Source organism: Bos mutus, chromosome 18 (assembly GCF_027580195.1).
Source record: "Bos mutus isolate GX-2022 chromosome 18, NWIPB_WYAK_1.1, whole genome shotgun sequence".
Classification (NCBI taxonomy): Eukaryota; Metazoa; Chordata; class Mammalia; order Artiodactyla; family Bovidae; genus Bos; species Bos mutus.
In genome coordinates, this window is record NC_091634.1 from 6821658 (window position 1) to 6836011 (window position 14354).

The 14354-nt window shown below is 52.9% G+C and overlaps 2 protein-coding genes across 8 annotated transcripts; one reads left to right on the forward strand and one right to left on the reverse strand.

Moving 5' to 3' along the window:
* Nucleotides 1–1011: 1011 nt before the first annotated feature.
* Nucleotides 1012–8021, reverse strand: BCL2L12 (BCL2 like 12). 6 transcript variants are annotated; one of them, XM_070387332.1, is made up of 7 exons: nt 7893–8021; nt 7097–7211; nt 6742–6884; nt 4691–4777; nt 4513–4604; nt 3072–3350; nt 1012–1226 (listed from the first exon to the last, which is right to left on the reverse strand). In XM_070387332.1, the coding sequence occupies exons 2-7, from the start codon at nt 7201–7203 to the stop codon at nt 1176–1178; spliced, it is 759 nt and encodes a 252-aa protein (XP_070243433.1). In that variant the 5' UTR covers nt 7204–7211; nt 7893–8021; the 3' UTR covers nt 1012–1175. The 6 variants fall into 6 exon arrangements, 4 of the variants coding, with proteins under 4 accessions (XP_070243433.1, XP_070243434.1, XP_070243435.1 ...); XM_070387333.1 differs by having other exon boundaries at nt 7772–7903; XM_070387334.1 differs by lacking the exon at nt 7893–8021 and adding an exon at nt 7420–7610.
* IRF3 (interferon regulatory factor 3) lies at nt 7941–13696 on the forward strand. Of its 2 annotated transcripts, none has more exons than XM_014481221.2 (8): nt 7941–8334; nt 9099–9291; nt 9966–10137; nt 10224–10291; nt 11118–11301; nt 11406–11786; nt 12682–12797; nt 13464–13696. In XM_014481221.2, the coding sequence occupies exons 2-8, from the start codon at nt 9127–9129 to the stop codon at nt 13629–13631; spliced, it is 1254 nt and encodes a 417-aa protein (XP_014336707.1). In that variant the 5' UTR covers nt 7941–8334; nt 9099–9126; the 3' UTR covers nt 13632–13696. The 2 variants fall into 2 exon arrangements, with proteins under 2 accessions (XP_014336707.1, XP_005905061.1); XM_005904999.3 differs by having other exon boundaries at nt 7943–8334; nt 9119–9291.
* Nucleotides 13697–14354: the final 658 nt, after the last annotated feature.

Genomic DNA, 14354 nt, shown 5'->3' on the forward strand with positions numbered 1-14354 from the left:
TTATTTGCACTGGTTACATCCCACAAAGTCATCACAAACACTGAACTGGCGAACACCTTGTTCAGCCTTGATCCTGGGGGAGATACAGGGTCAGGTTGCCACAAGTGTCTTGTCACAACACTTTCATCAACCCATCAAAATATAATCAGGTTTTCTGTGTATTTTGTTTGTAGAGACATTATTTAATGTATAGTGGGCCTATTCACATTGGTCTTGCAGCCAACAGCACTATAACGAAAACGAGCTACGACAGACTGTAGTTAATTGTGGTACATGGCAGCCTTCCTTCACTTAGGAATGCTGGCTAGGACCTTCGGGCTATGCTTTGGGGCCCTTTGGGACAGCGAAATCACCACAAGTAGCACAGAGACGTGAAAAGTGTGGCACTGAATAGACTGTGGAAAGGATGTGTGTACACAGTGTGAGAGCTGCAACGAGAAGGCAGCGCTGCCTCGCCAACCTGAGCTGAAGGGTGCCCACTGGGTCAGTCCCATCGTTAACTGCCCTGAGCACGTGCACGCCTACCAGTGAGTGCAAAGGCACGTGAGTATTCGTTTGGGGACTACAGACAAATGTTCAAGAGTAGGCGAATTCGAAAATCCGGAATCTGAATACCGAGGCTTGACTGTACTTGGCTTCCTTTGTAATCCTGTACTTTTCATTTTAGGCATTTACAGACATAATTCAGTGAAGGCAGTGATAGCCCTAAGAGGGTGACAACCTCTGGTAGACTGGTAGATGAGGAGAAACCAGCAAAAAAGTCTCAGAAGGAGCGGTGTGAAGAGAAAAATGAGAAGCGGATGGTGTTCTGGATGCCCCGTGAAGGAAGAGCATAGCTTTGTTCTGGAGATAGCTGTTCAGGTGGCAGGAGTTTGTAGGTGCCCCAAATGAATATTTCCAGAAGGAATGAAAATATTGGTTCTTTCCCCAATTTATAAACTAGAGAGGTCCCTGAACCAAATCTCCTCTACTTAGTCCTTTAGTTTTTGAGAGAAAGAACACATAATAAAATACTTGAAAAAGTTTTTAATGTGAAAACATTTTAAACAGTTTTTTTTTTTTTTGGCAAAAAAACAGGGCAGGCACCACCCCACAGCCCTGAGTAGAATAGGAAGGCTTGGAAAGAGGGTGCAGGGACATGAGGTCTGATCTTGCAGCAACTTCTGAGGGAGAGCTCAGTCCAAAGGTAAGTTCAAGTCCACGGGTGAAACTGCCAAGATGCCCTCCTGGAAGGGAAAAGTGGCGGATCCCCGTGAGCGGAGAGGCGTCCTCCACTCACAGCAGTGTCCACGCTGGCCCAGTGAGAGCAGAGACCGGGAAGGCAAGGAACCAGAGAGGAGGAGGGGACAGAGACCCAGAGAGAGGCAGACAGGGATGAGAGGTGAGGGATGGAGACCCCAAGAAAGGATCAGAGACCCGGGGTGGGTGGAAACGGTCCTGGGGGTGGGTGGGAGAGGCAAAGCCCCACAGCTGGGGTAGAGAGACTGAAAGAAGGGGAACAGAGTCCTGGGGCTTTAACAATACAGAGCCCTGACTTTGCATTAAAGTCCTAATTCCAATTCCCCACCCTGAATAAAGGACTTTCCCTCAGCCTCCATAAAACCAGGATAATAATCGAATCCTATAAGGTGGGTGAGGGGTATAGATGGGATCATTCCACTAAAGGCCTTGCCTGAGCACCTGGCCAAGCTTGCCTGTTATTCCTTAAAGAATAAAATGTTCTTACGACTAATCCAGCTTCTGCATTGAGCTCTGGACCCTAATATCCACTGTTCCATCATCATCTTGCATTGAGGTCTGAAGGTTCTCTCTCCCTTAACTGAACCACCTCCGATCACCTCTAACTCCTCCCCAAACCTGCCCCCCACCTTCCCCTCTACTCTGCTCTTCCTGGTCTCAGGGGACATCAGATGTAGCTCTGTAGCTGCTCAGGTCGGCATCTTCGGCATCATCCGCGACTCCTGTCTCCCATTTGGTCTCCCCATTCACTCCGTGAGCAAAATCTGTCAGGTCTATTTCCAAATTAAATCCGGAATTCTCCACTGCCCCGACCCTGGTCTGATACACCCTCATCTCCTCCCTGGACCAGCGCTGGTATCTTTCTGGGGCTCCCCACTTCCGCCCTTGCCCCCTACATTAGTCCCCATATGGCCGCCAGAGGGCGCCCGTGACCACCCAAGTCAGCTTGCATCCCTCTACAAAGAGCCCTCCTACAACTCCGGGCTCACTCTGTGTGCAAGTTCTTAAGCATGATCGCAAGGCCTAAAGACTTGCACGATCTGGCCGCCTCTCCTGCTTTCATCTCCCATCCTCTCCCCCTCACCCACCCTGCTCCAGCCCTACTGGCTGCCTCTCTGCTCCTCAAACACACCTAGCCAGTTTCTGCCAGTCTGTGAAGCAATGACAGTCTGGCAGTGATGAGGCCGGTAAATGAGATGGTGTCCATTAAGCAGCCAGAAATTGATGTTCAAGGGGACGGGGACAGCAGCCAAAGGTCATTTAGTCCGTACACAGGAGCCCCATCCAGCTCTGAGCCCAGCGCTGGATTTAAAGCAGTGAGCAAGCATGGTAAGGTGGGAGGGTGTGGGGGTGACTGCGACTTTAAATGAAGACCAGGGAAGGCCTCACTGGGGGTGATACCTGAGCAGATGGGCAGAGGAAGCAAGGAAGGGGGATATTGGGGAAAAGGCATTCCCGCAGGCAGTGCTGCACAGACAGTCATCCCACAAAGACCAAGTACCTACAAGGATGATCCCATTTTAATCCTCACAATAACCCTTTGAGGTAGGTATTGGAGTTCTGCCTTTACAGATGAGGGAATTTGTTTCTGACATAACTTTTTGTGTATACCAGAGTGGTTAAAGCTGGGCAGGGCATCTGCAGTTATCACGGCAGTGCCTAGTGTACAGTAGGTGCTCAATAAACACAGAACGGACGAACGGTGGAAGCGGGAGAACACCCGTGATGTCTGAAAGGAAGGTTAAGACTCCACCCCCGTCCTTCCCCGCCAATACACACACATACAATGACAATTAGGTAAAGAGAAGCCCAGAGAGGCTGTGGCGGCTCACCCAGCCCCCATGGGCCTGGATCCAGGGCGCGAAGCTGTGCACATGCTCTACACTGAGTCCGGCCAAGGTGCCCCCCAGCCCAGCCACGCGCCGGCTCAGCTCCATAGCCAGGGCCAGGCGGGCCAGGGGTTCCGGGGAAGGTGGCGGAGGCCCAGGGCACGGTAATGCTTGGCTTGGGCGAGGGCTGACCTCTCGGCTAGAGAAGAGTTCCACTAGGCGGCTGAAGGAACTGGCAGAGAGGCGCGCCAGTTTGCGCTGTAAGGCTGGGTCTGAAGCCAGCTGTGGGACAGGGAGAGGAAGAGCTAAGGTAAGCCTCAGTCACACCCTCGTAGCTAGCCAATAGGAAGCTCGGAGGCGTGGCTTCAAGCGAGTTCTAGGTGTAACTGACGCTCTAGGCCACGCCCCTATCCAGCACATCAGCCAATCACAAACTAGACTATAAGATCTCAGCCAAGCTACTCCCAGAAAGATGGCCAAGAACCATCGAAGCCAAGCCACGCCCCTGCCAAGGCCCCAACAGCCAATCAGGGCCAAGCCCTAAACTTTCTATGCTACGCTGTCACTTCATTCGTGTCCGACTCTGTGCGACCCTATAGACGGCAGCCCACCAGGCTCCCCCGTCCCTGGGATTCTCCAGGCAAGAACACTGGAGTGGGTTGCCATTTCCTTCTCCAATGCATGAAAGTGAAAAGTGAAAGTGAAGTCGCTCAGTCGTGTCCGACTCTTAGCGACCCCATGGATTGCAGCCTAACAGGCTCCTCCGTCCATGGGATTTTCCAAGCAAGAGTACTGGAGTGGGGTGCCATTGCCTTCTAGCTTGCTAATATTATAGCGACGCTTCTGTGGGCTTCCCAGAGACCCAGAGGCCAAGCCAGTGTCTACAACAACCTTGCCTTCTACCGTACAATGAATAAGACTGTACACTTTGCCCAAGCTCCTGAGCCAACTAGATTCCAGGACAGAGCCACAAGCCACACTCCCTCTGGCAGTCCATTTCTCCTACATTCTAAGTCATAGCCCTATATAGTCAATCAGGTCTTCAGATTTTAGATAGCTGCCTTTGGGTTACAGTACATTGGGTTGCAAAGACTCAGACACGACTTAGCAACTAAACAGCATCAGCAGCTTCAAACCACACCTCCCACCCTTTCCCATCACCATACAGTCCCTTACTTCCTCACCTGGTCCCAATTTCTTTCCTAGAATGTGTTTCTGGTGGCCACAGTCTTTGCCTATAAGCCACCCCCCTCTAGCGATCAATGAAAGGCAGTAATTTAAGGTATTGCCCTGGCTTACCCTTCTACTCACTCTTTCACTGAAGCCTTGTACCACCGTTCCCTGTCCGACCATCCAGTGAGAATGCAGATTCAGCTTCAGGTCCCAGTGTGGAACCATGCTGCAATTCCTATCCTAGCTAAAGGGGGAACAGACCACCCATCACCTTCTGGTTGATGACTTCTGCCTCCTCTTCCAGCAAGGCGACCAGTTTTCGCAGCAGGGCTTCCTTCTCTGTGGGTGCGGGACCCTGTAATTCTGGAGGCAGAAGAGAATTTGGCTGGGGGCAGAACCCTGGTGACCCTTCTACATGCATCCTTCTCCAGCACCCCTCTGCACCTCACCTGGACTAGGTGGGGATCTCAGTTGCTCTTGCACCAGCTGTTCCAGCCGCTGGGCCACCAGGGCATAGAAATCTGGGGTAGCAGGGCCTGGAATGAAAAGAGCCAGCGATGGGTCTTTAGGAACTTTGGACCCAACATCGGGAACTTGGGTATTCTCTCCTCCCAATCATCTTGCCAGGTAGCAAGGATTTCTACTTCAGAGTGGGGTAAACTGAAGACCAATGAGCAAACCTGACTAAAAAACCCCTTGTACTCTTCCCCAAGCTGGACTTAAGAGTGTTTGGACCTTGAAGATGATCCCATCTAAGGAAGGCAGACATACGGCACACCCCAGGTTAATGACCCTTAGCATCCCATTCTACCCCTTGTTCTTTTCAGGCAACTCATCACAGAACTCTTCTCCCCAGCTGTGAAATCCTCTTCAACAAAGCCCCTGCAGTAGCCATTACTAGTCTATCCAGGCTCATGTGTGAGAAAAAACCTACCTATCACTCTTGATCAAGTCCAATTCCCACCCCTCTTCATTCCTACTTTGCTACTGGAGAAAAGGGTTCATGTAACCAAAACGGCCAGGCAACTGTGACTGAAAATCAGGTCTCCTGCCTCCCTATTGGGGGTACAGTTCAGTTCAGTCCAGTCAGTCAGTCATGTTCAACTCTTTGCGATACCATGGACTGCAGCACACTGGGCCTCCCTGTCCATCACCAACTCCTGGAGCTTGCTCAAATTCATGTCCATAGAGTCAGTGATGCCATCCAACCATCTCATCTTCTGTCATCCCCTTCTCCTCCCGCCTTCAGTCTTTGACAGCATCAGGGTCTTTTCTAATGAATCAGCTCTTTGCCTCAGGTGACCAAAGTATTGAAGCTTTAGCTTCATCATCAGTCCTTCCAAGGAAAATTCAGGACTGATTTCTTTAGGATTGACTGGTTTGACCTCCTTGCAATTCAAGGGACTCTTCTCAAGAGTCTTCTCCAACACCACAGTTCAAAAACATCAATTCTTCAGTGCTCAGCTTTCTTTATGGTCCAACTCTCACATCCATACATGACTACTGGAAAAACCATAGTTTTGACTAGATGGACCTTTGTTGGCAACGTAATGTCTCTGCTTTTTAATATGTGGCCTAGATTGGTCACAACATTTCTTCCAAGAAGCAAGCGTCTTTTTATTTCATGGCTGCAGTCACTATCTGCAGTGATTTTGGAGCCCAGAAAAATAAAGTCTGCACTGTTTCTATTGTTTCCCCATCTATTTGCCATGATCTTAGTTTTTTGAATGTTGAGTTTTAAGTCAGCTTTTTCAGTCTTCTCTTTCACTTTCGCTGAGAGGCTCTTTAGCTCCTCCTCTTCACTTTCTGCCATAAGGGTGGTGTCATCTGCACTTTTGACCTTACTGATATTTCTCCTGGAAATCTTGATTCCAGTTTCATCCAGCCTGGCATTTCACATGAGGTACTCTGCATATAAGTTAAATAAGCAGGGTGACAATATACAGCCTTGACATAATCCCTTCCCAATTTGGAACCAGTTTGTTGTTGCATGTCTGGTTCTAACTGTTGCTTCTTGACCTGCATACAGATTTCTCAGGAGGCAGGTAAGGTGGTCTGGTATTCCCATCTCTTTAAGAATTTTCCAGTTTGTTGTGATTCACACAGTCAAAGGTTTTAGCATAGTCAGTGAAGTAGATTTTTTCTGGAATTCTCTTGCTTTTTCTATCATCCAATGGATGTTAGCAATTTGATCTCTGGTTCCTCTGCCTTTTCTAAATCCAGTACTGGGGGTACTGGTGGCTACAAAAGTTTAGGGGCAAGGAAGCACGTGTAGAAAGAGAGAGATAATAGAGAGGGACCAAAAGCTCTCCTAAAGCAGCTCACAGAACTGACAGATAGCAATCCAGCTGGGTGTCGGGGGTGAAGGTAGGTGCTGGAGACCCCTCAGAGCTACTACCTTAGCTGGGTGATCTTAAACTAGTTCCTTATCCTCTCTATGCTTTAAGAATCAAAGCTGCTGACCCTGCCAGTTCTTGGATGATTGAAGGAAATCTCTTACCAGGCTCTGAACCATAGCAGGGCCGGAGTGGCAGGGAGCAAGGTCGAGAGGACTCAGGGGGAACGGCTCCTCGCCTCAGGGAGCAGGGAAGACATCTTCGAAGGCGGCTCAGGAAGTCTGTTGGCTCCTCCTGGGCAGGGCTCCTGGGGAAGGGGACCTCAGAGAGTGATCCCAGAAGCTCTTTGCAAGCAGTCCCTTTGTCCTCCTGAGAGCCCTTCCCTGCAACCCCCAGGACAAGGAGTAGAGCGAGATATAAAGAGGCGGGGAAAGAGACAGACTGAGTCCAGGAGCAAGAGTTGGAGAGGGGTCCATCCCAAATGCAGCACCCTGAGGAAGGAGGGCAACTCCCTCTTACCTGGGTGGGGTCGGAATGGGAGACCCCACAGCCTCACCCCGCCTAAGGAAGGCAGCTAGGACCCTCAGCGTGTCCTCCCGGAGCCCCAGCTCTTCCGAGCCCGCCATGGGGGCACCTGTGAGAGAAGGAAATGGAGGATGGGCTCTAGGGTTCAGAGCGAAGTGAAGGCTGGGGCCCAAATTCCTAGTCCGGGAATGAGGAGGGAGCCAGGACTAATGAATCCCCAAAGAGGGAAGGGGATCCCAGGTATTTTATGGGAGTTCGGGGTCTGGGAGCCCCGATGCTTGTCTCTAGAGAGAGAAGAGGAATGAAGACAAAGACACCTTGATCCTGAGAGAGGAGACGTCTGGGGATTCTGATTCTTGGGTCTAAGGGAGGAGGGGTCTGGGGCCTGAGCGCTTGAGTTTTTGGAGAAGAGGGCTGGGGGTTTGAACTCCTAAGTCTAAGAGAGAAGGGTTAGGGTTGGGGCTGTGGCCTCAGACCCCTGAATCCCCGAGGAAGAAGGGCCTCTAGGGCTCCGACTTTTGGATTCTGAAGGAAGATGCAAAGAGACTGAAATCCGTAGAGGATCAAGAACTACCAATCCCAGCAGGCTTCGCAGCAAACATTCCCCTCGGTCCGTTACTGGTTCGCCGCGCAGCCTGCTGGGAGGTATAGTTCTACTCTCTGACTCACGCTAGAATTTGGGAGACTGAAGACGCTTGGATGTAGGGGGAATAGGACTGAGTTGCCCGCTCCTGGATCCCGGCTCCCTCTTCTTTCCTCCTCTCCAAGCCCGCGCTGACGTCCCGCTCACCTGATCCTGGGCCCCCGCCGCCGCCACCACCTCCTCCTCCTCCTCTGAACTTGTATTAAGTTTCCTTTCTTAGGACAACTTTCCTGCGCCTGCGCACTGGTTCGGATTGGTGAGGGCCCAAACACAGAGGGGCGGAGCGCTGGGTCCCGCCTAATTTGCTTGTGACTTTCCCAGCATGCCAATGGTCGGAAAACCTAAGAAGGGCAAGGGATGGGAGGTGAACGGACGTCACGACTCGCCGAGCCGCCTCTTTGGTTCTGGAGTCTGTCACCCAAACGACGATCAAGCCCTTTTTATTTCGAGAAATCGAGAGAAAAAGAAGCCCCACCTCTAAAGCTCAACTGACGGGAAGTGGGGGTGTGCAGCTGAGAGTTCGAGAGCTACGGGACCCCAAAGACAGGGCTGGGCCCTGGCACCCTGCGCGCCCCGACCCAACACTTAGGTAACACGGAAAAACTGAACACCTGGTGGCGTCCAGGAGTGAGGAAGCGGAGAAAGGATGGGTGTGCATTGACAGTGGGGAACGCGGGTAATCTGGGGAAAGTGAAACAAGCAGGGGAAAAAGTGAAGCAATAGCAGACGCCCAGGTCGGCTGTAAAACAAACAAACAAACAAAAACAAACGGAGTTGCAAGGAGGAGGGGAGAGGAGGCATCTATATTGGCGGATCTCGGGAGAGAAGGATCACTGCGAATGGGAGGCAGTCCACTCTAGAAAATGAGGATATGCTCTGGGGGAGGTTGTTTGGGAGAGACTGTGGATGGTCTACGGTGGAAATGGGTGAAAGGATCATGGCGGCGGGGGGAACTGTGGAAGGGTCTCTTCACTGGGGTAAGTGCGGGGGTGGAGGTCTACAGGTCAGTAGCATCTACACCGCAGTAACTAGGGGGAGGGCGCTACCTTGAAGGTGGGAGTATCTGCACGGGGTTATGTAGGTGGGAGGGAGAGGTATTCAATGGAAGAGAGGTCTACACCGGCGGAATTGACGGAAGTAGATATATCTACACATCAGAAGCTGGGGGAAAGAGGGGAGGGGTGTAAAATGAGCTTGGGAGGGAGTCCTCGCTGAATTTAGAGAGCCTCCGTGGAGGATGGGAGGTCTGTACCCCAGGAAAATATGTTAGAGACCTGCGACGTGGCCCTTGAGACGGAGGTCTGGGTGCGGAACTCTCCGACTGGGCGGGCCTGGGAGGCCGCCTGTGCCCAGGAAGTATTATCTGCGCGCAGGCCAGACCATGGGAACCCAAAAGCCTCGGATACTGCCCTGGCTGATATCTCAGCTGGACCGAGGGGAGTTGGAGGGCGTGGCCTGGCTGGGCGAGAGCCGCACGCGTTTCCGCATCCCTTGGAAGCACGGCTTGCGGCAGGATGCCCAGCAGGAGGATTTCGGCATCTTCCAGGTGCGTGCCGGCGGGGAGGGGCCGTCCCCGAGTGGGGCAGGGCGGGGCGGTCCCAAAGCGGGCGGGGCCGAGAAGGCGGGGCTAGCGCACCTGGAGCTGCCCGGTATTTATGTTGGCTGGTGGAAGTGGGTGGAGTTAGAACTCGAAAGGGAGAAGGTGGTAGGATCCGCAGACTGGTGTGGGAGAGCAGTCAGGATTGGAGTCTCCTGGTTCTGGGAATAGAACCGGAAAAGGAAGGAAATGCATCCTAGGGGGTTCAGAGGCCCCTGGGGTGGGAATCTTGGTTGTAGGATTTCTGAGGGCCGGTCTTGGATATTAGAGGCAAGACTTGGCCCTGAAGCTAAGGTTTCTTACCACCAAACTGGGATACACCGGTGGTGGTAAGCCGAAGTAGAGTGCGAGGGGCCGAGGTTATTACAGAGCGTGTCCTCGGACAAGTTGGTGGCAGACATTCAAAGGGACCTGGAAGACTGGCTTAGCAAGCACAGGTTTTCGAAGGGCGGAGGTAGTGGGACTTGGGGCACAGAGAATCTGAGAATTTGGGGATGAAACCCTGACAAGTTAGAACGTGCCCGCGGAGAGGACGGTGTTCGGGCACGAGGAGACAGGGTTAGGACCCCTGGAGCAAGGTCTAAGTCATCTTCCCCACTATCTCGGCACCACTGGTCCCCTAGGCCTGGGCTGTAGCCAGTGGTGCCTATACTCCTGGGAAGGATAAGCCCGACCTGCCGACCTGGAAGAGGAATTTCCGGTCTGCCCTGAACCGGAAGGAAGTGTTGCGTTTAGCGGAGGACCACAGCAAGGACTCCCAAGACCCACACAAAATCTATGAGTTTGTGAACTCAGGTGTGCTGGGAATGAGGCTTCCCTTAGAGGGATGGGATTTCGAGTGTCCCCAGGGCCGCTACTACACTGCCCACTTTTCTCCATAGGAGTCAGGGACATCCCTGAGCCAGATACCTCTCAAGACAATGGCAGACACAATACCTCTGATACCCAGGTAAGAAGGCTCCCCAACCATGCTGCCCTCAGCCTCTACCCCATCTTCTTTCTGTGTTCTCACCAGCTTGTCCAGATGTCATCTTCTTCCCCCGGGACCGTCACCCCAGGCTCCATTCTCTCCCCTGCAGTCTGTCCCCAACCTGACCCAGGTCTGCCCCTGACTCTTCCCTGTTCACAGCCCTCCCATGGCTTCCCAGCGCCATCATCAAGAGAAACCTCAGAGCTTTCACCAGCCATTCGAGGCCCCAATCCACTTTCCAGGATTTGACAGCTTTCCTCCTTGTGCAGGGTTCTCTCAGCCTCTTGTGAGCTCAGAACCTCACTATCCTTGATCTTGCTGATGTCTGTGCCGGGGAAAGTCCTCTCTGAAATTCTCCTGAGACTTCTCTGCCCAGGTCTTCTTAACAAAGCATTTATCTGGCTGCACCAGGTCTTAGCTGTGGCATGCAGACGCTTAGTTGCAGCATGTGGGATCTAGTTCCCTGACCAGGGATGGGACCTGGGCTGCCTGGATTGGGAGCACGGAATCTTAGCCACTGGACCACCAGGGAAGGCCCTCTGCCCACGTCTTGCTTGCAGAGGCAGTTCCTCAGGTTGGAATTAGCTGCTCCCCTCGGGCCATTGTAGTGCCCAGCATACACCCAGGCTGTCTGTCTTTTACTGTGCTGGTGGCTGTGTCTCCCCTGGGCTGGAAGCCCCTTGAGGGCAAAGCTCAGGTCTGTCTCCTCTCTGGGTCTCCACATGGCTGAACACAAAGCTTGGTTAGTGAGAAATGTCCAGAAAAGGCCATGGAAACACCTGGATCTTTATTTTTTCCTGTCCAGGAAGACACTCTGGAGAAGTTACTGAGTGACATGGACTTGAGCCCAGGAGGGCCCTCGAATCTGACTATGGCCTCTGAGAACCCCCCTCAGTTCTTGCAGAGTCCCGACTCAGACATCCCTGCTCTTTGCCCAAACTCGGGACTCTCTGAAAACCCCCTGAAGCAGCTGTTGGCAAACGAGGAAGGTGAGTGCCAGCTGTGGGGCAGGAGGGGCCAGGACCCGGGTCGAGAACCCCCTCACACCCTCTCATGCTCTCTCCCCCTTCACGTTATGGCTGCTGTTGCTCAGATTGGGAGTTCGAGGTGACTGCCTTCTACCGGGGCTGCCAAGTCTTCCAGCAGACTGTCTTCTGCCCTGGGGGCCTGCGGCTGGTGGGATCAGAAGCAGGGGACAGGATGCTGCCTGGGCAGCCTATACGACTGCCGGACCCTGCGACGTCCCTGACAGACAAGAGTGTGACAGACTACGTGCAGCGTGTGCTGAGCTGCCTGGGCGGGGGGCTGGCCCTGTGGCGGGCCGGGCAGTGGCTCTGCGCCCAGAGGCTGGGGCACTGCCACGTGTACTGGGCCATAGGCGAGGAGCTCCTCCCCAGCTGTGGCCACAAGCCTGACGGCGAGGTCCCGAAGGACAGGGAAGGAGGTGTGTTCAACCTGGGGCCCTTCATAACAGGTGAGTGATACAGGGCCTTCACTCTGCTGTGGAAACAGGAGGCAACAGTGGTGAAAATCTCTGGGGTCAGGAGGTTGGAGATTGAATTCAGACCCTGCGGCTCTGCTTGTGCTTGAACCTGGGGAGAAGGATGGACTGCTCTGAACCTGTGAAATCTGCAGACTGTCTCCTCCCTCTCCTTACCTGCCTGGAGCTGGCAGGGGGCTCAGGCCCAACATACAGAAGCCACTCAGGGAATTAGCTGCCAGAGTTGTTATCGTTATTACCAATTGTGGTGGAAAGACAGATGCAGGAGAAAGATACCCTCTAGAGGCTTGCTATCCGAATAGACCTTTGTGCAGGGATGCAAATAGCACTGTATTTGCACTGCCCAGCTTCGTATCCACTAGCTGCATGTGGATGCTCAGTATTTAGATGAGGTCAGTGAAAATGAGGAAGTGAATTTTAAGTTTTATTTGATTTTAATTAGATACAATTAAAACTTAAATAGTCATAGCTAATGGCTACATAGTGAACAGTGTGGGCTTGGGGGGTTAAAGAGCAGTTACCACCACCGATCTGGTACTCCAGAACCACTGAGAATCCTTGGGGAGGAGAATGCCCCTCCTGGGCCTGTTTCCCCATCCAAAGGCTGGGGCTCTGGGCGGGGTGGAGGGTGCGGTGGGGTTCACCTTCCAGCCCCATCTTGATGAGAGGGAGGGAGGAGGAACATTTAAGCTTGTGCGTAAGTGGAGGGGCTTTCCCCAAATTAACAGCCCCCAGTCATGGTGGCAGAGGTATGCCGGGCTTTTGATCAGGAGAGAAGGTAAGGATGTTAATGAGGTTTTGGGGCAGAGGAGAGGGGCAGGTAGAAGGTCTTCTTCCCATCCCTGACTCTCTGTTCCTTGGCCCCCAGATCTGATCACCTTCATTGAAGGAAGCAGACGTTCACCACTCTATACCCTCTGGTTCTGTGTGGGGCAGTCATGGCCCCAGGACCAGCCATGGATCAAGAGGCTTGTGATGGTCAAGGTATTGCCAGCCCCAGGCTCCTGGAGCTGAGAGGTGGATTTTAAAAGAGAGGCTGCTTCCAGAAACTACAACTCCCATAGTTCTTCTGGCAGTCTCTGCAACTGCCAGTTCTTCCTCAGGGGCTTCTGGGTGTCCCTCCAATGGCCTTTCTCCCAGAGCCAATTTTGAGTTCACTCAACCATGTGGAAGTTGGTGGACTACAAGTCCTAGCAGCCTGTGTGAGGTACTTCAGTTTCCAAGAATCCTTCTGAGCACCAGCTGCTGAGCCCTAGCTTCTAGGAACCCCTTCAGCAGCCTTAGCCCTAGTTTTTGTGGTCTCCCTTGGTTGCGGGAGAAGGGGACGACAGAGGATGAGATGGTTGGATGGCATTACCAACTTGATGGACATGAGTTTGAGTAAGCTCCGGGAGTTAGTGATGGACAGGGAAGCCTGGCGTGCTGCAGTCCATGGGGTTGCAAAGATACTGACATGGCTGACAGACTGAACTGAACTAAACTGAACTTGGGCGTGAATATGGGGAAAACTACAACTCCCAGCAGGCCTGGGCCTAATGGTTCATCCTGGGTTACAGTGGGGGATACTGGGATTTGTAGTCTACTCAACCCCATCCTGGGTAGAGGATGGTGTTGGCTGTCTCCTGACAATTTCTCCCCCATCTCCCACAGGTTGTCCCCATGTGTCTCAGGGTTCTTGTAGACATAGCGCGGCAAGGGGGTGCCTCCTCCCTGGAGAACACTGTCGACCTGCACATTTCCAACAGCGACCCCCTCTCCCTCACCCCAGACCAGTACATGGCCTGCCTCCAGGACCTGGCCGAAGACATGGATTTCTAGGTTGCTGGGGAGGCCTGAGCCCAAGCCCTTCACCTCGACCAATAAACTGGTTCTGGCCATGGTCATCACTGTGTGTCTGGTGTTCAGTGTCACTGGGCCAGCCCTGACCCAAACAAGGGGTTATTCCTCCTTAAGGCCTGTTTATCCACCTGTGCAAGCCACTCACATCGTAGGTGCTCATGGCCTGAGGGCCAGGCACTGTGCAGGGGGCAGCTGACACTTTACCTCTCTTCTCTGGGACCTAGTGAGTCACCCGTTTTAGAGACCAAGACACCGAGTCTTGGAGAGGAACAAAGGTCACAAAATAGGAAAACAAGGCAGGTCAGAATCCAGGTCTCATTCTTAAATGGCTGCTCTTTGAGGGTGGCCTTTGGGCTCAATTTGGAACGTCCATCTTGCCTATAAACAGTTCAAGCCAACGGCCAGAGGCAGAGACTCTGTCAAGAGCCTCGGGTGCCGTTCTCAACTCCTGCTGGGCAGACCAGTCCTTTGCCTTTCTGGGCCTGGGGTCCCCTCTGTGTGGGCCTGCAAGGACCAGTTGTAAAGACGTTCTGACCCACCCCATGGGCTGGATGCCCCCACCTCGCCTCATCACTCCTGGTTCTGGGTAACAGGGACTGATGGACGGGGGAGAACAGATACACGTGTACGTATGGTGAGTCCCTCTGCTGCCCACTTGAAACTATCACAGCGTTGTTAATCGGCTATACTCCAATACAAAAT

Bases quoted from the DNA above. Each gene is read 5' to 3' on its own strand.
- BCL2L12 (XM_070387332.1), bottom strand. From the start codon at position 7,203: ATGGCGGGCTCGGAAGAGCTGGGGCTCCGGGAGGACACGCTGAGGGTC. The intron at 4,778-6,741 runs GTAAGAGATTTC...TTTTCATTCCAG, and splicing joins CTGCTATGGTTCAGAGCCTG to GCCCTGCTACCCCAGATTTC. The intron at 1,227-3,071 runs GTGAGCCGCCAC...TTTCCCTTCCAG, and splicing joins TCCAGGCCCATGGGGGCTGG to GAGGGCATCTTGGCAGTTTC.
- IRF3 (XM_014481221.2), top strand. From the start codon at position 9,127: ATGGGAACCCAAAAGCCTCGGATACTGCCCTGGCTGATATCTCAGCTG. The intron at 9,292-9,965 runs GTGCGTGCCGGC...CTGGTCCCCTAG, and splicing joins AGGATTTCGGCATCTTCCAG to GCCTGGGCTGTAGCCAGTGG. The intron at 10,292-11,117 runs GTAAGAAGGCTC...TTTCCTGTCCAG, and splicing joins ACAATACCTCTGATACCCAG to GAAGACACTCTGGAGAAGTT.